Here is a 27,517-nt window from a genome sequence, read left to right as displayed (position 1 = left end):
CACAGGCCCCCTCTAACATGAATTGCAGTGTGAGGCTTATAGAAATTTGTTAAACGTTAAGTATACAGGGCACCAGAGAAAGCAGATGGTGCATGTGGCATAAATATTTATTGGCATATTTTCTTTAAGTCATAAGTGACAATTAATTACATCAAACCCAAAGGAATAAGCATTAATGGAAAGAAAATATTCACAGCTGTCTGCGAAGCAATGGATTATGAAGAGATGACTCGGAATGATTCATTAATGCAATCTAGTGATTAAAATAGGGATAGTCTCCAAAATATCAAGACCTATAAATCCACCAAGTCATTTGAGATATGTACCTTCTGAGGAGTAATTGGGACTAAATTTCAGATACATGACTGCTAAAAATGCTGGAGGGAGAGCAGTGTAACACATCCTTCTGACAACATACAATGTGTACCTAAAACAGAATTGTGGCTGTACTGGCGAGACAGGAAAGTCATCCTAGGACCTTATTTAGATAAACTTGAGTGACTCACAGAAGACAGTATATACTGGGTTGTCTGCTTTTGGAAAAGCTCCATTAGGGCTTGCAAGGACAGCAGTTGGCAACTTCATCTGTGTGTTAGATAGCAGTTATACAGCTCATGGAAGAGAATCTGAAAGGAGTAATGTGATTTTTGTGGTCATCCTAAATTAAATACAGGGGAAGAAGGGGAAGAAGACTTTCTCCACTCACAGTTAGAGACAGAAATCGTCACTTTCTAATCGCGCAAATGATACTACAACAGAAGGAAGGCCCAGAACTGGCTTCAGGTTGATGTTTCCCCAACCCGCCCTGCAACCTGTTGAAGTTCTGGGCAGATAAACTGCTCAGTAGAGCACCATGACAAGGATGGTCTGCACTTTGATGAGATAAGGAAGGTACCATTGTGTAGTTGAGGGATACCTAGAATGAAGCCTTCTGAGTATTTGGATTACAGTGCAGAAGGTCTGCCTGAGCTTCTTCATACTCTGTGGTTATCACTTGTAAATTCTCCCTCCTGTGTCATCCTGCTGTCTCACACTTCCATTTGTGTACATCCTTTTGCAAGCAGCTACGTGACATATCTAGTACTTCTAAACTAATATTTTTATTTCTACATTTCACAGCTGGTTCCTCTGCCAGACTCATTTTGGCAAGCATAGAAATTAATGTGAGACAAACACCGTATCCAAACGTTAATGGATAATTAGTTCTGTCTTCCAGAAGAAGCTTTTTTACTCTGAGTCACTATCAGGCTATTCCAAACACCTCGTATAACTCAAGCTACTCTTTAACCATTTAAATATAAAGGATCAAATTCTACCATGTGCATAGGAGGGAGCTACAACTCTTATACTATTCCTAGTCTTCTAACAAAAAGATGAGCTATGCATTTTAGTTATAACCGTTGATGACTCCAAAAATAAATTAAAAGAACTAGTGGCAGGGAAAATAAGTTACAAAAATGTAATCAGGTGGGGAAAGAAAGCTGCAATCTAAAACCAAATAACTGCAACGTGAAAGTAACAACTGGTAATTTTCAGTTTACTTACTTCTTATGAAATATCTCAGATCTCTACAAAAAGGAGATGTGAATCCTTATAACCCATCTTTCTTCAGCAGGTATTTATCGCTATGCTCAGGGAAGGGAAACACTTGGGAATTAGCTGATTATGTTCCTCCATTCCAAGACAGCACACCAATCATAAGGCAGGAAAAAAATTCCTGCCTGCTTTCCAAAGCCACTCAGAAGTAGAGCAATAGGAGACTAATAATAGTAATAAAATACTTTTTTGTTTTTAAAAGGGCGAGAGAACACTCTATAGAATGTTACTTGATGCTCATCGAATTTCAGCTAGCAGCTTGTGAACAGCTGGGGTATCCCTCTTTCCCAGAAACCATAGGAAAGCGTCTTTTTCTTTACATGTTTTATAGGCTAGGCTTCACAAGCCTCACTGCTTTGCAGGAAGGCCTTTTAAAGAAGCACAGCATAAAACCAGAAGGAAGCTGAATGAAGCTCACATTAGGCGTTACGAAACCGTATGCACAAGAAAGCCACATGCGCACACTCCTACTTCAGACAATCCTCATTTCCTCTTCATTAGGGTGTGTGTGACTGCACAGTTATATCTTTAAATAGCTGAGAAATTTGTGAGTGGGTTGGAGTGAGTGCAAAGACTGTCTGCCCCCAGGCAGCTTGTCTAATTGCCTCTGTTCTGGTTCAGTCTGCTGCTGCCTGCAGCAGTGGAGCTTCTGTTCAGTCAAATGAGCAGTTGTTTATTACACAGATAAACACACATGCCTAATGACAGCATACGTGAGAACCTGAAGAATGTACTGCGGTAGCTTTCTGCTCTTAACATTCAGAGCACAAAATCTAACTTCCACTGAAATTTGCACCTAGTTACAGTTGAGTGTTTTGCCATACATGTCATCTTCTCCAGAACTCAGGACTTTGCATAGTCCAACTGTACATTCATGTGCCCTTTGAACTGAAAGATCCACTACAGCCGTCTGTACAACATCCATTTTATAATAGCTTCATAGTATTAGCATATGCCTTTTTTTTCCCTAGCCTCACTAAGAGAAAGTTACCAGAGTGAGCATAAGCAGGGAACCTGTTTAACTTCAGAAATCATCCATGATTTCAGCAGCTGTGTGGTCTGGCTCTGAGAATACAGAGACTGTGAGAATGGGTGAGTACACCCACCACCCCCTTTTTGTTTTCTCCCTGTAAGGTGCTTAAAGAACTCTGCGAAGTTATTCATCTTCACTATTTCATACCAGATTCTGGAAGCGGTAGATCAGACTTCAAATGGAGCAAGACTTAAATCTATCAAAAACTACATGTCATCAGACAAAACATTGTCCCAAAGCTGCAGTATATTTGTGTGCACAAAAAAAGTCTGACAAACTCCTTGAACTAGATTTAAATTAGTTTTTGGTTTGGCTTGGTTTGTGGTTTTTTTAAGAATCAAGAGAATACCTAGGATTACAGCATAGTTATGGTTTCTGGCTGCCTGTTTACCAACAGAAATAATTTCAGGCTTAACTGAGAGCAATGAAAGTAAATTCAAGTTGAGTGGGGAGCAAATAAAGGAGAAGTGGAGAAAAAAATAAATTTTTGAGTTCAGTTAAGGCTTTCTTTCTAATTATGCAGTGGCATTTAGGGTTTTGAGAGCATATAGTTAAGATGTCAAGTTAACTGACTTGAAGAATCTTTTTAATGTGACTGAACAACACATTCTGCAAGCATGGTAGGCATGGTGATTCATTATTTCAATTTCAAAAAAATTATGGGATCCAAGATGGTAGTATCATAGAAAACACTTTTTTAATGGATGCTAACACAAAACAGCCCTCTAAAAATAGGCAGAGAGAAAGAAAGGACATCACCAAAGTATATCCCTACTTATGCAAAAGCAAATGTACCATCAGGCCCACTCCTTTCAGGGACACATTTGGCAACAGAGCCTCCCCCAGTGGCTCTGAGAGACTTAAATAGAAAGACAGAGGAGTCCAGTGTCTTGACAGAACCACGTCAACCAACCTCCCACAGCAACAGACTCCATTAGCAGAAGCAAGCATAGGGCTTCAGTTTTTTCAAGACAAATTTTAAGCCCTGGTGGTCTGTAGGAGGCAGGTGAGAAGAACAAAGAAGGCTGGAGGGTGGGTATCCTTGGTAAGGAGACAGACTGTGTTGCCACCAGTGCTGACAGCGGGCGAAGGAGGAGCTGGTGCTTCTGCCCCACCAGTGTTCTTCTTGTGGCTCCTCTGCAGTTTGCAGGATCTGGTATCTGATGTGCTTGACATGCCACACAAAGCTACCATTCTGTGTGCTAGAGATTAGATCTTCATTTCCAATCAAGACATGACTAATGAGTGCATGTGGTCAAGATCTCCACGTGACAATCTGTAGTCACTTTCGAACTTGCTGGATGAAATCCATTTAATTTGACAACAACCCAGAGGTCCCCGAGATAAAAGTTCCCAGAGATTTCATGAATACAGATGAAACTGGGAGATTGTAAGTGGACCAGCTGAGTGTGAACTCAAATTTTGCTTATACACCAGACAAAGCCACACCTCCATAAACACTGTACCGAGGAGAAAGTAGCAGTCAGAGATTACACCTCCAGTTGCTGAAAAGCTGACCTTGAAATGTTAATACATAGGTAAACAGGCTTTTCTAATCTCAGCACTCACATGGCCAATCAAAAAATCAGCTGTTTTCCAGACCACTTCATAAGCACAAGAATGTGTAATATTTCTTCTTTTTCAAGTAATCTTACTGCGTTAGAGCTCTACCTATTTATAACCTGTCTAACAGCTGGGGCAGAGCTGCCCTGGAATTTGTAAAGCACACGTGAGCCGACAGACAATATGCAAGTCTCCTTCAGCAGAAACAGGTCAGTCCCTAAAGGTTTGGTTTGAAATGCCATTGGCAACCATATGTTATCTTCATCATAGAACTTCAGTCAGAAGTGATGAAAAGAGAGATCAGTGGGCCACAGCAGGAGCAAAGCCCACAGGGAAAGAGGGAGCTGGTGAAGTTGGGCATTTAGCCTTTTATTTGAAGCACACTGTAAAGAGGGGACACACAAAGCAGAAGGTATCGCTGCTCTTCAGGGCTAAACCTTGACTCTGACAAGCCTGGCACTGACATTTCTGGTTTTCTGCTTTCTTGTTGCTGTTTTCCTAGTAGTTTTTGTCTTGCCTTTATTGGCCTCGTGTAACTGAACTAACATAGGTTAGTAGATTTAAGGCTGTATTTACAGACTACTAATTGCTGAATTTAGTGGCCATGCCATGTGTTGTGAACTCAGTGTTTAGAATGGGGTATGCTATCTTCTGAATTGCAGAGGAAACCACTAGCTAGTTGCTAAGAAGTTTTTTCATGTGGAAAAAGTCTCTAAAGTACAAATTGTTTCAGTCACAGAACAAGTGGATTATTTTATTTGTACTTAATCTAGAGATTTCTACAGGGTGACTCCGTTAGACACTGACAACAAAAGTGCATGGAGCTAAGAACACTATCACCAAATCCTACCCATTATAAAGCTGTAATTTCTGTTGCTTGTAATGTTGGTCAGCTGTAGCTGGATCTTTTGTGTGCTGAATGCAAATACTGCTAAGGGAAGAATGAAGCATTCCTTTTCAGAGAGTAGAAAACATTATCGTCTTGATTTAAGAATTTTATCTTATAACCCAGAAAGCAAAAAGAAGCACTGGGGCCAGGATGAGCTAGGTAGGGAGAAGAAAGAATTTAGGGCATTATTCCGATCAGTAGATGTTACAAATCTGATTTTCATTCTTAATGTGTATATTGACAAATATTTATCATACAACTGAGCTCAGTCAAAAACCATCATCAGACCCATGTGTTTTTTTACTTAGTTCCCACCTCATTTTGTCAAAGCAGAGAGAACTTACGGGACGGTGTGCTTTTACTACAGAAGGATCTCGCTAACCAGTGGAACAAAGGGGTCTGGTTTTAAGCCAGAGACAATAGTTTCTGATCCACTGGATCCAGTCTGGAAATCGTTTCCACAGAAGGCTTTGAGTACAGATTTATCAGGAGATGTTTCTCGACGCACAGCAACCATGGATCTACTGATTTTGTCTGTCACCCTACGAAGTGCCATCTCCCTATTCCTTCTTCCCCTTCTGTAGTCCAGAACAAAGACACCTAAGCCCAGGGGACAGCAATATATAGCAAACCTGCTCTTCTGTGTGAAAAACAGTATGAAAAAGAGAAGCATGGTCTGAACTATTACACACACTAACATTGTACTACAAAAGTGGGGAAAAACCCATATTGGGTATCATGATGAAGTGAGCATTATTGAGTAGTAGAGGAAAGTAAGATAGAACTATTTCATTCAGTTTAAAAACAAACAAACAAACCACTTTTCCAGATATTGCTGCTTCAGCTTCTGATCTAACAGCTTATATCTAGCTATATAAGTACAAGTGACTCTGTCTATCCAGCTGATAGGTATACTTATACTTTGGTAATATCTCCTCATTCGTACACTCCAGAGACCTGGAGCAGGTGGAACTTGAGTCCGATAATTCTCTCACAGTGACCACTATGGAATATTTTCACTTGGCATCTTTGTTTACAAAATCATCTGCATTTTTAAATGAAGCTTAGCAGCATTTACTTCCTCAAGTGCTGAAAATGCCTGTAGAGCACTATAGAACTGTTTGACAAGCGTGGATAAGCAGAATGGATTTAAGTACTTTTTAATCTCCCTTTTTGCTTCTATATGACATACAAATGTCTTCAGGAAAAATAATTGATTTTTATAGTAGTTTAGAGAAACACTGTACCAAACGAGACTAAGTGTATTAAAAAAATAGCAGGCAAATACTCAACTGTCCCAGAAATCTGAACATTCATTTAGTAATGCAGCATCAGTGTTCTCCATATAACCAACATCGTAATAATTCCCTACTTCAGTTGTTTATAAGATTAAAGAATGCATCTGTTTGGCTTTGTAGACTACAGGCAGTTATATTTCTCAGCTTACCAAGGCTATCCTGGGCAGAGACTGCCAAGGCAATCAGAATTTAGCTTTGCAGGGAGTCAGTCTTTCATCTCAGTTTCATTTTTCAATAGCTCCTCTTTCCAAACCACAAAGTATTTTTTGTTCTTCAGTGCGGTTATTTAGCAGAGTCTGGCCTATGGTTAACCACAACAGTTAAAACTCCATGGCATTTTGACAACTGAAACTTTCAACAATTTCTGTGAAATCTTTTCCCTATAAGTGACTGAAATCATAGAATGTCCCGAGTTGGAAGAGACTCACAAGGATCATTAAGTCCAACTCCTGTTCCTGCACAGAACAGCCCCCCAGTTCACGCTATGTGTCTGAGGGCATGGAAGTACTGTTTTATAAAGTTCTACCTTTGTCTTCCTGGAGCAGCCATGTCACTGACACATTGTTCCAGGCTGTGCTGATATTTGGGCAGCAGGTATTGACCTGCCCTGCTGAGTAGGAGATCGAAGGATACGGGAAAAGAAGAAGGAGCAGGATTGGCTTCTGTGCAACCCACCAACTGGTCTCAGGTTCATAGTTATTATTTTGCTCAGAAAGAAAACTTCCTTGAAAATAACATCCCCTGCAATGGTCTGATGGAACTGCATTTTTTCCATACCAACAATCTTCAAATATAGGAAATGGAAAAAGGCAAGATTAACCTGAACACAGCTAAATGATGGTATCGATTATGAGTTATTGGTTTATATTTATCATTGTTTTATTTAGACTGGCCTTCAAATCAGATTTCTCAGCTTTGTTAACTGACACGGTGATATTATCTAGTCCTCTGAGATTCTACTTGACATTTAAATAGGTACAGAAAGAAAATAAAATAAGCATAGGGCCTAGCAAAAAAGTAATTTAGAAGACTAATGCAGGTGCATAAGATTTTACAGAAATGTCCATTACTTTTGCAGTCTCACACAAACATTCATTCTGCAGTGAGAACTACTTTTTATCCCAGTCTGTATATTAAAATGGTGACAGAGAAACATAAACATTTTAATACTAATGAGAGACAAGCAACAGGTAGAAATATTAGGCTGGATATTGCTTTCAGCCATGATGGATGGCGAGTCATTTCTGTGAAGTGAGTTTTACACCTAACATGTGCATATTCACTGAAGTAGTTACTGAGCTGTTGACAACAAGATTTCCATCAAATGCAATGAATTTGCCCAAGACCTTAAATTTCTGAAGCTGCAATATAGAAGGACTTCTATGCTTCAAAGCCTGAGTCACAGTGAAAACCTGATAGCAGCTTTTCAGCACATGAATAAGAATTATTGTAGAAATTTTACGGAGATGAGCAGACATATTGGCCTCAGGTGTCAGGAAATCTTTCTTTTAGTAAATAATTATGGTGAAATTACCAAAGTCACAAGCTTCCCAAAAAATTCACACAAACAGCCTCCTTTCATGCAAGTCCTACCAAACCTAGATGCTAAAACAATTATTACGATCTCCAAAATTCTGAGGTAGTTCAATGATTAGCTAAAGGGTAATTCCATGTGGCATTCTAGAATATTTTTTTAGAAATCATCACTTTACAGCTGTTTTGTTTGTCTTTCTTAAAAAAAAATAAATAAATGGTACTCAAAACTCTTTTGGGATTACAAGACTCAAGAAGCTGCAAGTTTAAAACATAGAGAGGTCTGTAATTAGGAGTCCTTATAGACAGGATGTATCACAAGAAGTCCAGAGTTTTTCTTTAGCCTTTACAGTAGCATCAATAATTCAAGTGAAAATAAATGCAAGGTTCTTTTGGGGAGCTTTGCAGATCAGCATTTTGATAACCATCAAAAAAAAAGATCTTGTCAGATGGACAGAAAAAAACCAGACAGCTGCACTGCTACAATCTGCTGGAAAAGCCATTTTATACCAAAAATATGTGAATGTTGCTGGTCATTTTCAAAGAGGCAGAGCTCACAGAAAATTTCTGAACAAAATATGTCATGTTGCCATTCCTTTGCTGTTTCCTGTGGGTTACAGTTTGCTCTGTCTCGGACATATAGAGTAAACCAATAATTTTTCCTTGGGCTTTTGCTGACTTCAGCTCCTCAGGGAGCAGGACATGCAGCTGTACGTTCTATGAAACAGCCACTTCCCATCCCAGTGAGTGATGCCTTGGAGCAGCTATATATAGTTATTGTGCTGTGGGGAAATTATGGTGATCTAAACTACCTTTCTAGAGCCAGGAGACTCTGACTTTGCTCTAATAAAAGTTCAGAACAACTGTTTTGTTTTGCTGCTTTTGCACAGATGAAATTAGGATGAGAATAGGACTCAGAATTTCAAAACTGCCATCCCATCACAGAGTTACTGCTGAGAGCAGAAATGAATGAGGTCAGACACTCCATTAAACCCTTAAAAACAACTGTCATAGAAATTATAGTTGCTCTAAAATTTCACAACCCTCTTCACAAACTGTTCCTTCACAGTTCTACATTTAAAAATGCGATAAAGGGTTCAGTAGCATAATGGTGCATAAACAATACACATCCTGAGAACAAACAACACCTGCCCAAAATATAGGGGGGAAACAGTGTGGAAATAAATGCCAAACCTTTAATTACTCAAAGGATATTGCTAAACAATCAGAACATCACTGCATTAACGTATGATGCATGTTACTCACATTGGGCAGAAGATGCAAATAAGTGCAGTCAGATACATAGTAATTTAAAAGTTCCATTGTGAGAGTTTCACACCTGCATCACCTCAAGCAGGACAGAGAGGACACAGCCGACTGCCCTGACGTACAGCTACCTTTGTGCTCCCACTACTGGACTCCTGTCAGCAACAGATGCTAACAGGTAAAATGAACAAAACAACTACTGAGTGTCATCAGCGAAAACTTGAAGAGCAAAGAACAGCACAGTTTGGATTTGCCTCTCCTGCTGTGCAGACACAGCCACTGCTTCAGTTCTTTGCCCTTGAGGACTGCGTTCTCATCAGCACTTCGGCTGGTTTTATGTACAAAACTACTGGCGGTCCTGGGCTCAGCAGTCGCTCAGCTTCCTAGGCTACACAGTTGTATCCCACACCTCCTCAGGCTTAGGCATTTAACCTATGTTTTTCTTTGCACCCAGGATCTGCCTGCTCAGAATTATTTTCTCCTGTGCTTTCTCCTGGGACTAATTATCTTTTTCACTTCTGTTTGTAGGGAATTAAACTTGAGTTTTATAAACAGGTTGCAGTGCAATCCCAAACCAGTTATTTCCTCTAATCTCTCCTGGGCTGTCTGAATCGGCACTTTGCATGTCTAAGTAGTCTTGGTATCGGGAGAGAAGACAGGAGAGAGGATGGAGAAAGCAGAGCAACACATACCTGGGACGTAAAGACCCTATAGGCTCAGTTTCCAGACAGCATTTACATACTGACATACCAAACAGGACAGCACAGAGTATGGTGCATTCTGCACAATTACCCTGGAAATCCAAATACATACATAGAAGTTTAGCCTATGCTGAGGTATATGGCACCAAACCCACCCTGCTAGTGACACCCAGGTCAGAGTAGACTGACAGGGATCAACTGGTTTGTGCCACCTGAAGGTTGTCCTGCCACCATTTTGGCATTTTGATACCATCTTTAGCTGTGTGATCGTAATCCATCAACTGACATAGATTAGAAACAAACCATGTTTAAGAGTGTCCTTTAGATTACAAAGTCATAACCTCAAATGTTAGAAAAAGGCAGATACACACTACTCTGTTTCTTCATAATTCTGCACCTTTTTGCAGTCTTCCCGTTCACTGAATCAGGCAGAAATGTATTGCATAAACCTGTGCGTTCAAGGTAGAATTAAGGTTGCACAAGCTATCTGTGTACCATTTTAATTTTCAAGTATTGTCTCTTCAGTTTAAATTCCTTTTAAATTAGATATTGAAATTTATTTGGGAGGATGGTATATAATGTCTATGTGTTTTAATTTGGGGAGGATGGGGGAGGAAACCCCTGTTGCAGCACTTTAAACCAGTGTTGATCACAGTCCTTTACAGCGCAGATCACAAGACTATGGCTCTCACTTCACTTACCAGACTATCTATATCAGTCAGGTGCAAGGGACAGCTGTTACCCCAGTCAGAGGGAGGAATATCATGGATTTGCAGTTCAATCTCTTCCCTAAGAAGCAAGAGCTCATGCTTCATGGGACAAAAGGGACCAGGCTTCTTCAAGCTGTTTCTCCTCACCAAAGCTGCTAGCAGCTCCTGGCCATTACAGCACTGGGCAAGAAGCGGCTGTATTGTGGCAGAATGAGCCCAGCCTTCACACATCTCTGCTGGGTTAGTTTTTTTACATAGATGAGGATTGGAAAACAAATAGATTTTCTTCTTATTTAAAAAAAAAATAAAATACACAAGCTAGGGCTTGGTTTAATCTCACCGAAAGCTATAAGGTTTTTCACAAAACAAAGAAAAAGCCTTAGCTTACTGTCACACATTGATACAAACAATTGAAAGAGGCACTTCCTAAAACAGAAAAAAAGTAGTTTGGCAACCTCTTATCTGGACAAAATAATACATATTTTAAATAGATGTCGCCCTAGACCAGACACTTAGGAAAAACACACAGGGCTTTTTTGAATTACTGTTGTTACTATTATACCTCTGAGACAGTGTTTCTTTCTTGCCATCAACGTGCTTTTTAATCTTGGGAATATTAAAATGCCAGTAATACCAACCTTGGTTAAAACAAGCTGTAATGAAAGCAATAAGTAAAATATAGAGAACAATATATTTCTTTGCTTGTCGTTTAACTGTTTGCCAGCATTGGTACTCTGGAAAGGAATGAAATTGCTTTACTCTTCCACAGTGAGAGAACAGTGTTACACTTTTAGCAATTCCCTGAGGCCATCTGTCAATGAGTAAAATATATTGTATGTATAGCACATTATATCCTTAAGTGCTTCATAAACAAATTATTTAACATGTAGTTATTTTAGGAAGCAATAGTCTTAATTTGCAGGCAGTAGATGCTGAAGCATCTGCATAGCTTCTACACCAACTCAAGAGTAGATTTCAGGACTTGAAACTGTTGATCTAGAGAATTCATACTATATATCCTCTTCCTAGTCACAGAAAATTATCAGGCAAAATAGGGAAAACAATAAAAAGCGTGTTTCTTTATTTGCTTTTTATGTGATCCTAGAAAGCAAAGCCTTCTTCACGATCAAAGCTCGACAAGTTAGTGATGATAATCTGCCTGCTACTGTCCTAGCAGAAATGCTTGGAGAGTTTTATGAAAAGAAGGCTCTGGGATCAACCCCCAAGTGGTGTTATTCATGTACAAGAATCTGCATAGTTAAAGGGTTGCTATTTACAATGTGATTGTGTACTAAATTGTTTCTGGATAAGCAGCGTACTGCTTTCCGCCAGTATTGAGACTCTAGATTTGAGTGCAGAGGTACACATCCACGAAAAGAATTGTTCTCACTTGAGCAAACAGAATTTCTACACTGGAAACACTACTGAACTAAAAGTAGGTATTAGCATCTAACAGGGAAGTTGTGTAAAGCCAGAATTTGGATGGTGGCTTTTTTTTCTTCTTCTTTTCATTTTGTATTATGTAGCACCTTTTATTTCTTATTTTCTCCCTGCCAAAATGAATATTTCCTAGGCCAAAAAGAAAGGCAATATCTTGACATTTCTGCATGGTTTCCAGAGAGTAGCTCTATATGAATGGAGAGAAGGCACATTTTGGAAGTGAAAAGATGTTTGTGGGAAGAAAAGCATGTGAGGTGTAAAGGAGAAGTGCATGGGAAAGAACTGATATTTAAAGATATTATGATTAGCACAAAGCTAGATTCTAGTTAAACCAAGTTAAAATACAATAAGCTGCATCTGATCCAAAGGAAAAATTCAGAATTAAATTGAGGTTAACAAACGCTGACCTGACCCTGGCTCTTTCTTCATAATCTATTTCCCTCCTACAGTTTATGAATTATTCTGTAGTCTTATTTTGTCTTGTTTTGATGGAGATGCCTCTGATATAATTACTAGAAGTCCATCAAGCAATGCAAACCAGAGGGAGCTTAAATTTTATATTACATAAGCAGAAAACAGTGAGCGATTTTTCAGATGGATCTTTTTCTCTTTGAGCCCCTCTAGTGAAGTATCTCCAGGAAAGCTTTCCTCACAGTGAACTTCCTAGAAGGCAGCACTAGTGCAGAGCCTGCCAGGAGGGAGCTGTAGAGTTACTTTATGATTCCAGTAGCTCTGTAGTCCCACCTCCTGCTCAAAGCAGGGCTGATCTCAAAGCAAACAGCAAAACGGAAAAAGTAAATGGATTCTTCAGTGTCTTTTACCAGCGCAGAACTATTTTATTCTAAAAATTGCCTATAGTTGAAACCACAAAGTCCACAGAACAGGAAAACACTAGGAGGCTGCACTGGCAGCATAATAAGTCGATGTCAATAGAATCTGACAAGTGTCTTTGGAAACTGGATTCAGAACTGCCATTGGTTTTATAATACAAGTTGTGTTCTGAAAATAAAAAAGAAAATCCAGATGAAAGGAAGAGAATGTGACTTTAAATAACAGATATTCCTGCTTATACTGTTATTTCTTCTACTGAGGCATTAGTGTATTATATGCCATCCACACCACATGAAACAGAGATGGCGAATTTCTGGCTGAAAAAGGGGCATACGTACCTTTAGGATGGTGGTCAGTGTCAGCGGTAGGAATGCCAGCATGCAACACAGCAGAGACATGTACCATTGTACTAACCAGTCGGTAGTGAAGGACAAAACAGGGTTTACCAGAGAGTGGAGTGCTTGGCTGGACGGTGTGTGCCGAGCTCCTACACAAAGCTGTCACACTGGACCCAGCACAAAAACAGTCCTCACCACTCTGGCATGGGAGCTTGCAAACAAAGCTCTTAAGTAACAGCCCTACAGGTTGTGAACATGCTTTAGAGGACCAGAAACCAGACCCAGGCCTTCCAGCACCCCTGCCCTGGTTACCAAATTAATGCTGGCCTAAGCAAACGCACCCTGTGCGCCTGCGAAATCAAACCCACGTGTCACTGCGGGCACTGGGCAAGTACACGTGCAAATCAAGAGCCCGATTTTCTAATGCTTTGTAACAACTACCTATTGCTGATATGTAAAAAGCCTACATGTAAAATCCCAGTGGAAAGCGAGACAAATTTTTATCTGTGTAATTAACTGTAATGTGTTTAGGGCATTACATAACTACCACATTGTCTTGCTAGAGGGTATTTTTAATACTGTGTAGCTTATACGTTTTTATAACCATTTCTTAAAAGTTAGCCAGCCACAAAATACAGATGACAGTATCACAGCCTGATTGTTTGCATTGTCAGGCAGATAAATATTTTTCCTAAAATTGTAAAAATATTGAAAAATAGGTTTTCAAGTTCATATAAAGAGGCCGTTAAACTATTTTAAAAGGCAGAAAGCTTTCTTTTTCAGTAGGGTTTTTTTTGGTTTACAATGGGAGGTCTGGCTGGATCTTTCCATCTGCTGTGCTGGCTTTTACTGCAGATGGCCATAATCTGTACATATGGTATGTGCATATATAAACTGAAATCAGTGCTGTCTTGGGGTAAAAGCAGGCACACAACAGGAACTCAGATGCTTAACAGAAGAATGTTGGTGAAGGGGATAATTTAGAACATTTTATTTTTCTAGGGGAAATTTACATAGAATTAGGGAAATAAACATTTACTGTTTGCCAGAAAATTAAAAAAAAAAAAATCACTCATCTCTTAGAAGGTAAATTCTAGATCTGCAATTTGTTTGGAATCAGGTGTTGGCTTCAGCCCAGCCCTGAATCTGTGCCATGTTTTCGTTTAAATCAAGACAAATCAAGACAACACCAAACTCTTACAAACTTCTAAAGTGATATCCAGAGCGCTCAGAAGTAGGACATTCAGCCTGGCTTCTGAGTTCCTGCTTCTAACTCAGAAATAAAGCTGGAGGAGGGATTTTCTTACTTGTGAAAAAATAGAAAATGGCCTTCCAGTCATGTTAAAAAATAAATGTCTTCAGAAATGAAATGGTCTTTAGCTCTGAAGTTCCTGGACACTACCATTAAAGCATTGCTGAAACCCATAATGATCAAAGAAAGGGCAAAAGACCTTGTCATTGAAAGCAATGCTTCCCAATGAATCACATACAGACTTACTAAAAAGTGAGCTGTTCTGCCACCTATCGTAGTGCCCAGTTAGCACTGCTAAAAACTTCTGCTTGCATATGGGCTCATGAACCAAGGTTAAAAATATATATTTCTATAAGGTCTAAAACTTCTACTTAGGAACTCCAGGAAGTTAGAAAAAAACTACAGTATTTCTGTGATGTGGATAAAACTCTAAAAGCATCTCACAATTTGTACATATATCAGCACTTGCACTTATGAAACATTTAGCAACAAGAGTCTAAAAAGAAGTCGTCATTGGAAAAGCAAGCCATGAAGAGTTTATCTGATACACAATCAAATGCATTTTTTACATTTCATCTGTATTTTATAGTATCTTATGTATTACAGTTTATTGGCAACATTTGCCTGTTCTTCACACAAGCTAATTGTCAAAGCAGATAAAGTCATGACTCTTACTTTAGTTCCTTTTTTTTTCTCCTTTCCTAATATCTAGTCTGCTATTCTCTTTGCTAACCTTCCAACCTTTCTTGTAGTAGGAAAAGATTTCACATATTCAGCTACAAGGCTAGAAAAGAAACATATATTGACTTTAAAAGGGTTGCTGCCGTTCCAATATGACTTTATAAACTGCTGTTTCTTTTTCTCTTATTACAGGTTTGTTTTGTGAATTTAGATGCAAACAGAGATGATTGCAGCGATGAGCAAGTGAAACAGGTAACAGATTAGGTCTTCATAACATGCACAGTGGGTCTAGCCAGGTGTAGCAGGACTCTCAAATACAAACCCAGATCAAAATCCTATGGACGAAACAAAGCCAGCCCTGTGTTTTTAAGAAAATAAGAAAAGCTTGGCTATTTTACAAATACCAAGACAAACACCACATCATGATATGCTATTTAAAATACATACAAAAAACCCCAAATATCTGAGGAAGTCACATTTTAAAGATATGGCCCAGTGTCAGTTTTGAGTTTACATCTTCCTTTATCTGCTCATTTTCATTATCCTTACCAGGTGCCTACAATGAACACAACAGTATGACAGCAATATGTAGTAAGTGAACAAAGGTAGAATCTCCTGACAATATTCAGGGAGTTCCTCAGTAAACCACTACAGTTAGTTTACTGAAACCACTTTGAGCTCATGGGAGGACAACCAATGCTGGGACCTTGCTGCCTCCTGCTAGTGGCTCATTCGCAGGAACCATTTTTCTGTGTCGTTTTCTGCATCCTGGATCTGTGAAAATTCAGATGTCAAAAATAGATATGGCTTCCTGCAGCAAAATTATTTTTCTGTTGAATCAGCAGGTTAACTGTGTGGAACAGCTTGAGAGCTTTAATGTTACTGAATCCACAGAAGAACTGGTTGTTTCCTAATAAGCCATGGTTTTGTTGTTGTTTACAGTGATTATTAAGGAACAAGAGCTATAGCAAGTCATAAGGAAATACCAAAAGTTTCTCCCTCACTCTTAGAGCTAGGTATCTGTAAAAGCCAAATGCAACTAGCTTTATGTAGCTACCCTTTACAGTGCCAGGAGATTAGACCACTTGCTCACAAGCACAAACAACTTTAAAAGCAGCTGCACGATCGTTACCTCTCAGCTGCGCAGCAGCGATGCACTCACCACTCGGGCACCTCTCCCAGTCCCAACTCTTCCCACACTGCAGAACCTGCAGGTTTCCCAGAGCACTGCACCCCAAATTGCTGCACCCCGACATGCCCACAGCTGGCACTCCCTGCAGAGCACTGGGGGCTTGTAACGGAGAGACTGCAACATTCGGCCACGTTTTAGGAAGGTAGTTTCTGGAACAGAGTCAACACATTTATTGGCCATGACTGAGAGATGATACTTTTCTTTTAATTTTCAGCATAGGTAATAAAAATTCACCACTAGCACAAGTACTGTGTATCCTTCTCTAAGAGGAAACTCACTCATCACAATTTTTGTGTATAATATGCAGTTTGTGTAAATAAGCAGTGCGTGGGGTGGATTTTTATTCAATACACTGATGTGGTGAAAGCATTTCACAGAAGAATTTTAAAGATGTTAACATAGCTACTGTTCATATGAATTGTATAACTATTTACTAATACATACTGTAAGGATTTTTGCATTACCCTTTGAGCCTTGGAACGAGTTAAATTTTGGTGTAAAATCATCATCCTTCCAGACTTTTCCTTTTTTATTCTGAACAAAAAGGAAAGGAAGTAAAAGATATACAAAATGCCACGATTTCCTATCTATGAAATCTGATAAAATGTGTTAATTTAAGCAGTAGAAAAATAGAGATACATAGATAAATGTGTGTGATAACAGAAAGGTTATAATTTGAAAAAAGAAAAGTATGAGAACGTTTTTGTTCTATACTGAAATGTCAAACTGAATTGAAGCACTGAATTTAGTTATGTCAAATATAAATACTTAGCCTCATCTGAAGAGGCTAAGTCTACTGAAAAGTGAATTATTCCCCAAAGTTGAATTAGATTTGCTAAGCCAAAAAGTTTTATTATATCTAATTCATGCTGAGGAAAAATAACAGTACTGCAAACTTATTATTTTGAAAATTAAAAGGAAACAATGAAGTGTCATTGAATTGCATAATAACTAAAGCATATGGCTGGGTGCCCAAGATCTGCATTCCTTTGATGGGCTGTGTCTGTGCATAAAATGGAGGTGATATTTACTTTTGTTGTAAGGGATCATGCGTGATTCCCTGTTCATAAAGCAAGCACACTGAGATCCTTGGCAGAAGAGAGTTGTAAGCACTCTTTAGGGTAAGTATTGTTCTTTTGGGCTGGCCTTTGCACATAAAGGAGCACAGATGCCTCCTGCACATCACTGGGGACTCCTAGAAGTATCACAATACAGATCTCCTATGTTACATAGCATCATTGACATTATGACTATTACCACTTTTGTCTCTAGCAAATATACAACAGGTAGAAAATGGTTGCACCATTACAAATGGAAAGTCATGAAGGTATCCAGCGGAACAGCAAAGAAATGCATATTTCATCTGTGTATTAAATACTTCCGTTATTCCAGGTCTAGTATTACATCAATTTGATCAGCAATTTCAAGTCAATTTCCCTTTTGCTTCTTGCTTGTCATGTGCCTAGAGGAAAACGGGAAGATTTGCACTGTTCTCATTACCATACTTAATGAATCCTTTCTGTTTCAGACAATAACAGACGGAGTGTTCCCAGTCTCTTAGGAACTCACTCCTAATAGGAAAGCCAAGCATTTAGGTGCACAAACACAACCAAGCTGTTGAGCACATGACAGTGTGAGAGATGACAGACTGTCCCACTGGACAGTTTTGCAGAAGTTTATACTGTCGCCATTGTCTTGCCTAGTGGCTCAAAAGAAAGAATGTGCATTTTAGTGCTGCCAGTTCTATTTTTAGTGTTCTAAAGTGATGCCTATAAGTGGTATTTCATTTTGATATTTATGAATATAATGGTGCAACTCAGACTTCATTACCTGAGAGCAAAATCTGTCTTTCATACTGCAGAGGTTGATCAGCGTCTCTCCAAATCTCCCCAAACTCATCAGTTCGATGAACGTGCAGCCACCAAAGGAAAATGAAATAGTCCTCCTGAGCGGATTAGCATCAGGAAACCTTCAGGCTGATTATGAAGTTCCCCAGGTAGGAATCAAACTCATATTTAAGATCACATCACACTTATCAAGGAATTTGGAAAATGGAAAGAAAAAGGAAGCTGAAAGCAAAGGCCTTGCACCAGTTTAAAAGATGAGTGGGAGTTTGCAAACACACACACACAAAAGAAAAAGGGTCTAACAAAAGTCTGTTAAGCTTGTGTGGTGAGGAGGGCAGGGACAAGGAGGACAGGAGAGCAATCCTGCTATTCCCTCTAGATCCTGTGGATGTCTGGGTTGCAGCTGATAATACTTTAAGCCATATTAGCAGCTGATCCTTCAGGGAAGACAAGCATTGGTGGCAGAAATGATTCATAAGCCCAGATTTCAAGAATAGCAGAGTCAGAAGGGCAGCACAGCGGGGGAAAGGGAAAAATGTAACACTTTTGGGGCACAGCTCCTGCAGACTCTCAAGTGAAGTCTTGCGACTTCCAACTCTTGATCCCAACCCGTCTTCTCCCACGCGTGCACCTTGGAAAAGAACTGATGGTATGACTTGAAGATCCTAGAGGCCACTGTAAGCCTGAATGTGACAATGGAAAATATCAAGCTATACTAACAATATCAGAGCTGATACCTCATTTAGCTTCTGTCAGCTTAAAAAGTAATTAATGCATTAATTAGAACTTAACATTTAAAGGAGCTAAAGGCAAAGTTCTCATGCTAACTCCTTCACTCCCATTATTGCCAATGAAATGTTCCCTATCTGTGATCTGGAGGCCAAGAATTCATCTTACTGGCACCACATAGAGAAAAGAAGCAAACAATAACATTTACTTAAAGGCATTTTAATATAAAAGTTCCAGAAGCTTAAGTCCTTATTGTAGCAAAAAACATTTTCTTCCTCTCCATTTTTATCATTCTTTATTCCTGTTCATATATGTGGACAGAAAGAGAATGAAAAATACTTCAGTATTTCTCAGCCTGATTCTGATCTCATTTGGCCAAGCATGAATTGAGGACAGTTTCATTAAAGCTGCAGACCTATTCTGGAGTACAAAACCGTCTCATCAAACTTAAAACTGGAGACGCATGTTCATGTTTTATCTGCTGATAAAACTTTTTTTCACTGAAATCAAGTTGTGTACAAATATCTTCTTGAAGCAGGCCATGAAACAGCTGTATTGCAAAGATCATTGATGTTCATGTTATACCAATAAGCTGATCTTTAAAGAGAGTAATTGCGTGGTTATTGAGCTTTCTTGCAACTTGGGACTGAACTTAGGTTTAAAAAACCAAGAGTACAAGCCTGTGGTGGGAACATTGGAGCTCCAAAACACACTTCTGGGGGTGCAAAACCAGCTGCAATACACACAAGGGTGTTTTGAGGCCCAGATAAGACAACTCGAGTACCCAAAGCCATCCCCATCTCCACAAGGCTGTACCATTGAGACCAGCAGCCCTCTCAGAGAGAGTGTAGGCAAGAGACACATGAGAACTAACCTAAATTTCTGTCTTCTAAGATGGGTAAAGCTTTGCATTGAGAGTAGGTGTGATGTATTGGCCAGACATGTTATGTTTGTCCTTGTTTGGCTTTCCAGATAATTTCATTTGTAAAGAGAAACATATAGTTTTCATATAAGGATTTTTATTCAGCTCCCCCTCAGCTCTTTTCACAAGCACAACCCTGCAAACTGTAGACTGAAGAAAGAGCAGGAAAATGTTTGATCTAAGGCTGCATCTGTTTCTAATAACATTTTTCACGATGCAGGGTATGGTCAAGTCTGATTCAGCAACGATTACTTAGCAACCAGTTCAAAAAAATTGAAAAAAAAATCTGTCTTTTCTGCCTGTCTTTTAACACATTAATTTATCTGGTTTTCTGTTCAGACACATTTGTTAGACAGACAGGAAGAGCAGGCTAATAAAACATGCTATCCCAACAAAACACTCATCCCACTCCCTGTATTACTAGATATTTACACTCAAAGACAAAAGCTCTAGGACAGGGTTATGTTATGCTAGATACTGTGCAAATGCAGAGGGGGTTTGGGGCATCTTTTGCACAGCTTAAAATCTATTGCCTCAATCCAAAGTTGGTTTCACTCAAGCTGGCTCCTTCTTGGGGGCCTGGAATTAAAGCATAAGATCACAAGCTGCAAAAGCTTGGCTTTACTTCAGAGTACATCCACACCACAAATGTAGTTCCATGCAGAGTTATCAACTTAGATCTGTTGTTCTATAAATATCCAACAGTTTTAATATCAACAAAATGAGTGTTACAAGAGTTCCTTTCAGTTTCTGACCAGCCTTCAACTTAATTGTACAGCTTCTCTGGGTGACACAGTTTTACAGGAAGGCTCAGCACAGCGTGCAGTGGAGCCCCATTTCCAGTGGGAGGTTGTACTGGTCTGAAATAACGGGGCTTTTGGTGCACAAGGAATGAGAAGAAGACCAAAGAAACAAAATAAACCGCTATTTTAAAATATTCTGTATGAATGTGTGAAAGTGACCTGCTCTTAACAATCTCACCAGGCAGTATTTATAGGGCTGCCTTCAATCTAGCATTGCAAAAGACACAAAGACAGTATCCTGAAAAGGAATTCATGCCCACAAACAATTCCCTCAAGAAACAGGTAATACTGGGTGATGTGAGACCATCCATAACAGCGTGTCTGATGGCTCACTCCAACATGCCTAAAAGCAAGTACATCTCTGTCATTAGAAGAAGTTGATTGAAAACAAACAACTTGGTAATTTCAACAAAATAAAGATGTTCCTGTGATATGGCTGGGTTCTCTACTAAAATGCTTGTATAACAAAAGCTGTCAGTCCAAGCAGTCTTATTTTGGTATATATGTAACTGCACACTGTGTTACAAACATCTAAATGACAAATTGTATTGCATCTTTGCACTAGAACATTCCTGAGATATTTATAGAAAGGAAAGCTTAAAATAGGTTTCGTTTTTTTAATTAAATAACTATTTGAGATTCTTTTCCCCTCTAGTGTCCTTGGCTGGCAGATGTCTGCCTGGTTCAGTGTGCGAGGGGGGACAGGAAAAACAGCACAAGCTGCATCATTTTTGAAATAAACAAGTTTCTGATTGGACTTGAGCTTGTTCAGGAGAGACAGCTGCAGATTGAAGCTCATGTCTTAAAGCCCGAGGATGACACAAACTGCTCAGTGTCCTCAATAGAGGAAGATTTCCTCACAGCATCGGAGCACCTCGAGGATGACAACGAAGCTGATGAATATAAAACTGGTAAAAGTGACAGGACTGATCATAATTATGCTGTTGTTAGTATTGTGAAACAGCCATGGCAATGCTCGCAGAAAGTGCGCTTGATGTTAATTCATGCATATATTTATTTGTAGTTTAGAAAATGAACAGCTACTCATATTTTTAAATTGTTATTCAAAGCCAAGGATATATGGTTGTGCAGTAGTTTTACAGAGCAGTAATGTGTTCCCCAGTTGTGTAGCTGATTCTAAAGTTACGGAATAGTCTTCAAAAACTAATTTCTTATTTGTATTTTAATAGGTCATGAAAAATTAAGTGTTTCAGAAGCATCTTCAGATGTCAAAAAAAATAAAGGAAAGGGATTTGAAAATCTCCACTACAGAAAAGCCAGGCTGCCATCCATTCTTGAAGGGAACTGCATTAATAAAGATAATTCAGCTACTGGAATCTCTGAAGTGGTGAATGTTGTGGCTGAAGAGCACATCTTACAACCTGAAGATAAGTCAGACCAGGAAATACTGTGGCAGAAGGCATTAGCTGGAAGAGCTACTTCATCCTTTAGTACTACTAATTCGACTAGTGAGGTTGAAAATTCCCACTTAGTGTGCATGTTAGAAGATGCATCTTTAACCAAAATGGCTAAAGAGGAGCTGGAGCCTCTGCATGACCCGACAGTGATACACAACAGTAAGGCAGATGGAGAAAATTGCGCAGGTATTGGGAAAACTGATCCTCCCTTGCAAAATGAGCGGGCAACTACAGGTCAGTATGCCACAAATTTAGCAGAATCTGTTCTTCAAGATGCGTTCATTAGACTGTCACAGTCTCAACCCACTTTTAGTGAGGAGGCAGCAATCAGCATCTCCGTAGGAAGCTCCTGTAAGTCAGATGATGTATCTGGCTCCCGATCTTGGAATGAACTCCCCAAGATTGTCATAGTGCAAAGCCCAGACAGTTCTGAGAATGTATCTGACTGGCCAGGGTCTGCCTTCCCCAACCTGTGCCACTGGACTGAATCAGAAAGTTCTGCTGAAGTTTCAGATTACTTTGAGGAAGAACATTCAAACGGACATGGCCAGAGTGCACTGGAAGTGGCTTTGGCTTGTGCAGCCACTGTTATCGGAACCATTTCCAGTCCCCAGGCTGCAGAAAAATTCAGATGGGATCAAGAAGCCACAGACTCTAAAAGTGAAGCGGTTGGAAATGAAGAGCTACACACAGCACCTTCACAGGTAGTCGATGACTGTGCTGGCACAGAATATTCATTTCCATCTGCACTGTGTGGCATGACTCAAGTAGCAAGTGCTGTAGCTGTCTGTGGTTTGGGGGAAACAAAGGAAGAGAAGTACCCTGCAGCTTCGAGTGGACTTCTGTCTGCTGCTCAGACTTCTGCAGCTGTTACTCTTCATTGCAGCATAGCCATAGGAAGCAGCATGGAAAAGCTAAATGATAGCATTGCAGAGGCGCTTCTCAAAGAGACGTCAACAATTTTGACAAAACCCAACACATATAAAAATGTAGGGCATTTTATGGAATCCATAAATGGAAAAATTATTGAAACTGCAGCAAGACCACGGATTCCAAACAATGATGAAGTAATCAGGGATGAGCTTGCACAAAACTTATCCAATATTATTCTACGACATTCTATTGAAGCGGTTAGAAAGAAGAGACAGTTACACCCCTGTTCAGAAAATGGCTCCAGTACACAAGACATTTTCATGGACACTGCAAATGAGTTGCTTTTTAATATAATATATTTCACTTGCAAGAAAATGAACGACATTAGACAAGTTGAAGAGTGTTCTCCTCTCTTTTCCGAGGGTACAAAAGCAGAGAAAGTAACAAGAGCAGAAGGATGGTCATCACAGGCAACAGCACATGAAACTTCACGTGGCCACCTTGATCACTCTGCTGTTAAGTCATTTGGTACCTCTTACAGCACTAGTGCTAACAAAGATCCTAGAAATGCCACAGACACTAGGAAAAGTAATATGAATGATGTAAACACCAAGGAAAGTGCCACACTGAGTTCAGAACCCACAAGCAGAGCTACAGGGCATAATGCAAAGACATCTCCCAAGAAAAGATATCTGAAAAGAACTGCACGAGACTGTTGCGAATCTCCAAATCAAGGTAACAATCATCATAAGAAGAAAGACTACAGATCATTTTGTGACAGAGAAAACACCTTTGTAAATGATGAATGCAGGCATGGCGTTCAAGAACAGCTGTCTTCCAGTGCCACCATGAACACAGAAAACCAGGCCAAGCTAAAGTGTGATGCTGGACTAAATAATGATGTTCAGGTTAGCTTGTCTTTATTAGGAAATAATGTGTTGGTTCCTTCTCAGCCTGTGCTACAGGTGAAACATTCAAGGGACAAATATTGTATAACAGATTTTGCAGAAGAATTGGCAGAAACAGTTGTCTCTATGGCAACAGAAATAGCCGCCATTTGTCTTGAAAATTCAAATGGAAAGCAACCATGGTTCTGTGCATGGAAGAGAGGCAATGAATATCTGGTGACCCAGAGTTTATCATGCAGAACCATGAAAAGAAAAAAGGAAACCCATGCTAATGGTTCAGTTGTTCGGAAGCACAGGGCACCTAGACTTAGTGAGATCAAAAGGAAAACAGATGAGCATCCTGAGCTAAAGGAAAGATTGATGAATCGGGTAGTAGATGAATCTATAAACCTTGAGGACACACCAGATTCAGTCAATATCTTTGCAAATGAAGTGGCTGCCAAGATCATGAACCTCACTGAACTCTCCATGGCCGACAGCATCTGGCAAGGTCCAAACCACCCCAGGAACAGGCTGCACTGTGACAGATGGAGCCGAGCCAAGGCCTCAAGCTGTGAGAGCATACCAGAGGAGGACTCAGATTCCAAAGCCCCTTTCAATACCCTAAGCCTAATGAACACCTTTGGTCAGTCTGTGAGCCAGACAAGTTCTGTCTCAAAGCAGTCTAGTTGTGAAAGCATTACAGATGAATTTTCAAGATTTATGGTGAACCAGATGGAAAATGAAGGAAGAGGTTTTGATTTATTATTGGATTACTATGCAGGAAAAAATGCAAACAACATCTTAACTTCCGCCTTACAACAGGTAGCCAAGAAAAACGGGCATCTTAATGTAAGACCAAGTTGCCCATCCAAACAGTCCAGCACAGAAAGCATAACGGAAGAGTTTTATAGGTATATGCTAAGAGAAATAGAAAAGGAAAATAAAGATAACGCATCTTCCCCTCGGAATTCAAAGGACTGGGGCAGCAGTTTGCTACCACCCTCTCTACGATCACCTTTTTGCTTCAGGCAGTCATCAATGCCTGATAGCAGATCATCAGGCTCTAGGCTCACGGTTAACATCCCAGTTAAGGCAAATTCGTTAGATGGATTTGCCCACCATCACCAAGATTCCTTAAGTGTACAGCCCGTCAGTACCGGGGCTTCTTCGGGTCTTTGCAAGTCTGACTCCTGTCTGTACCAAAGATGCAAGGCTGACCAAATAACAGATATGTTGATTCATGAGACATGGGCAAGTTCTATTGAATCTCTAATGCGCAAGAACAAAATCATAGCAGACGAGGCAGAAGCTGCAGAGGCAGACCAGTTTCACAGTGATTCCCCACCACACGTGGAACAATATGCAAACAGACTGGCCGCAAATATTGTTGAAAGTGGTAAAAATTTAATAGTTGTCCAGCAGGATTCCTTTGATTACACAAGCCGAGAACACATCTTGGAAAGTAAACATCCCCCAAGTGCAAGTCAAATTCAGTTAAAACCCAAAAGGGATGAAGTAAATCTGGATGAGAAAAAAGAGCATATGAAGAGCCCTGTATGCCTCCCTGCAGGTCAGCACAGGGAAGTGCCTTTAATTCAGATAGAAACTGATCAGCGAGATGAGCCAGATAAAGACTCAGAGTCTTTCACTTCATGTGACCCTTCTGGAACGGAACATCAAAGCAAAGAAAAGCCTCCAGAAGCTTTTGATGCAAAGCACACAGTCTCCAGTTCCCTACTGAACAGGTAAGTGACAAAACAGCCAATCAGCTCATTGCTTTGGAGTTTGCTTTAATTTCCAAGCAAAAATTATTTTGACAAAAGAAGATGAGAAACACTTCTAAAGAAATAAACAAGTTAAGTTCTGACTACAGGTTTCTAATGGCATAAAATCACCCAGTCGTATATAAACAGTGCGGATTTCTGGGGCAAATTTACATTGAATACAATACTATGATTCTGAGATTCAAATCTAATACTGCACAGACAAGTAAGTTTTCCCCATACAGATATTTAAGTCTTCTGTATTCAAGACAGGAAAGATGGACAAAGTTTGAACTTTGATTTAGCACTGGCTGAGATCTCAATTAGAAACAAGTAAATAAATAAATATAAATCAGTGTCAGAGTAAAAGACAAGATAGCAGAATCTGACCTGTAGTTCTTGGCTATGCTTGTCCATATAACTAACGCTTTGCGTACCTGGAAACATGACCAGACTTCTGAGAGTTTGAAGTTCAGCTTTGTGTTCCAGTCTGGAGCTACAAGTAATAAAAAATTCTTTAGTGAAGGAAATAAAATAATAACTAAAAGTACCTCTCACCTCCTTTGGTTCAATATTTCTCTGGCAGAATTTAGAGAAAATAATAAAATGTCATTTTAATTTAATTTCATTGAGTTAATACCACAGCTTACTACCCTCTCCTTACAGCTCTACTCCTTTTGTTGACAAATCTGCAACTTGCTTTGTATAAGGCAAAGCACAAGCCCAGCAGGAGAGTGCAGTGCAAATGTAGAGGATCACTGTGGATGCTATGAGATTAAGAGCAAGGCTCTCTCTCAAGGCATTGCCTATTTTTAGCTATACTTCTTCATCATATCTGTTACTTTAATGGTATCTAAACTGCCAATCACTCAGAGCTTTGCAGCACCCCATTATCTCAGAGGGTTAGAAAGAGTGCAGGTGCTAGTGTTAGAAACCATTTTGTAGCTCATTTTATTCCAGGCAGTGCTCCCTTTTTGCCTTTGAGAAAGCTCTACTTGAAGTGGGAAAGCATGTACTTTCCTATGTATGGCAGCACTGAGGCAGATAATTATCACTGTGTCACTGTTCTTTCATACTGACTCTCCCCCACTAACCTTCCTCTCCCTTTGAGAACAACCTGCTTTTAATAAGATACGTTTAGAAATCTGCCTATTTGGAAACTTGACTGTTTGAAAATGAAGTTATTTTCATGCAGTTTGTGGGCCCTTTAGTAGCAACTTTTCCTCTGCTTTTGATGCAGAGTTCCTGAAGTGACCATGGGAAGTCAGTAAAAACCTAAAAATACATATAATGTAGATTTAAAAGCATCAGCACTGATTGCTTTGGTCCACTCCTCCTGCATGAAATTAATTGCTACTGTAGGTACAGGCACACAGGACTCCAGGCAAAATATCAAACATACATGTAGTCAATTAGGAGGATAAAAAAAAGAGAGAGAAGGAAAAAAACACAGCACCATATAGGCAGGGGGGAAAGGTTTTCAGGAAGGAAAAGTAGTTGTTTCTTGTACGTAGGCTGAGCAACAGACCCAGTACTGTCACAGATACACAGAAAACATTCCAACCAACTGTTCAGAAGTAGGGAACTGTCAGTTCAAAGCATCACCAGTCTGAGCTATAATTGCATAATGAATCAAACAAAACCCAAAATGCCAAGTAACAAAGCCCACAAAAATCTCTCACATTTTGGACCAAGCATTAGGTGCTACCTGCCCTGTATTAAAAAAATCTGAAAAACATCACTACCCTGCAAACTGGCCACTCAGTGCCTCGATATTACTCCAGATGGTGAGTTTTGCACCCAAGGGTCAGGGCTGACAGGGGTGCTGATGTGACAGATGTTGGGCACCTGGCAGAGCAGTGGCCCTCAGGCAAACAAGTCCATTTCTCCCTGCACAGGGAGCTGCCTCTCCTCCTAGCATCCAGCATCAACACAGCAGCTTCTCAGTT

At 39.7% G+C, this 27,517-nt stretch overlaps 1 protein-coding gene across 1 annotated transcript in view; it reads left to right on the top strand.

Annotated features, from left to right (window-relative positions):
• The window catches only part of SPHKAP (SPHK1 interactor, AKAP domain containing), a gene marked incomplete at its 5' end in the record, with an annotated part of 97,641 nt that overhangs the window by 60,729 nt on the left and 9,395 nt on the right, over nucleotides 1-27,517 (top strand). Inside the window, 4 exons of the mRNA XM_080349993.1 lie at nucleotides 15,324-15,383; nucleotides 18,185-18,319; nucleotides 21,280-21,535; nucleotides 21,815-25,550. Of these exons, the coding sequence (XP_080206119.1) occupies nucleotides 15,324-15,383; nucleotides 18,185-18,319; nucleotides 21,280-21,535; nucleotides 21,815-25,550 (4,187 nt within the window). The remainder of the gene's footprint in view (nucleotides 1-15,323; nucleotides 15,384-18,184; nucleotides 18,320-21,279; nucleotides 21,536-21,814; nucleotides 25,551-27,517) is intronic.

Source organism: Nesoenas mayeri (assembly GCF_963082525.1).
Source record: "Nesoenas mayeri genome assembly, chromosome: 9".
Taxonomy (NCBI): Eukaryota; Metazoa; Chordata; class Aves; order Columbiformes; family Columbidae; genus Nesoenas; species Nesoenas mayeri.
The sequence above is the reverse complement of the archived record's forward strand: the minus strand, read 5'-3'. Positions and strand labels throughout refer to the sequence as shown.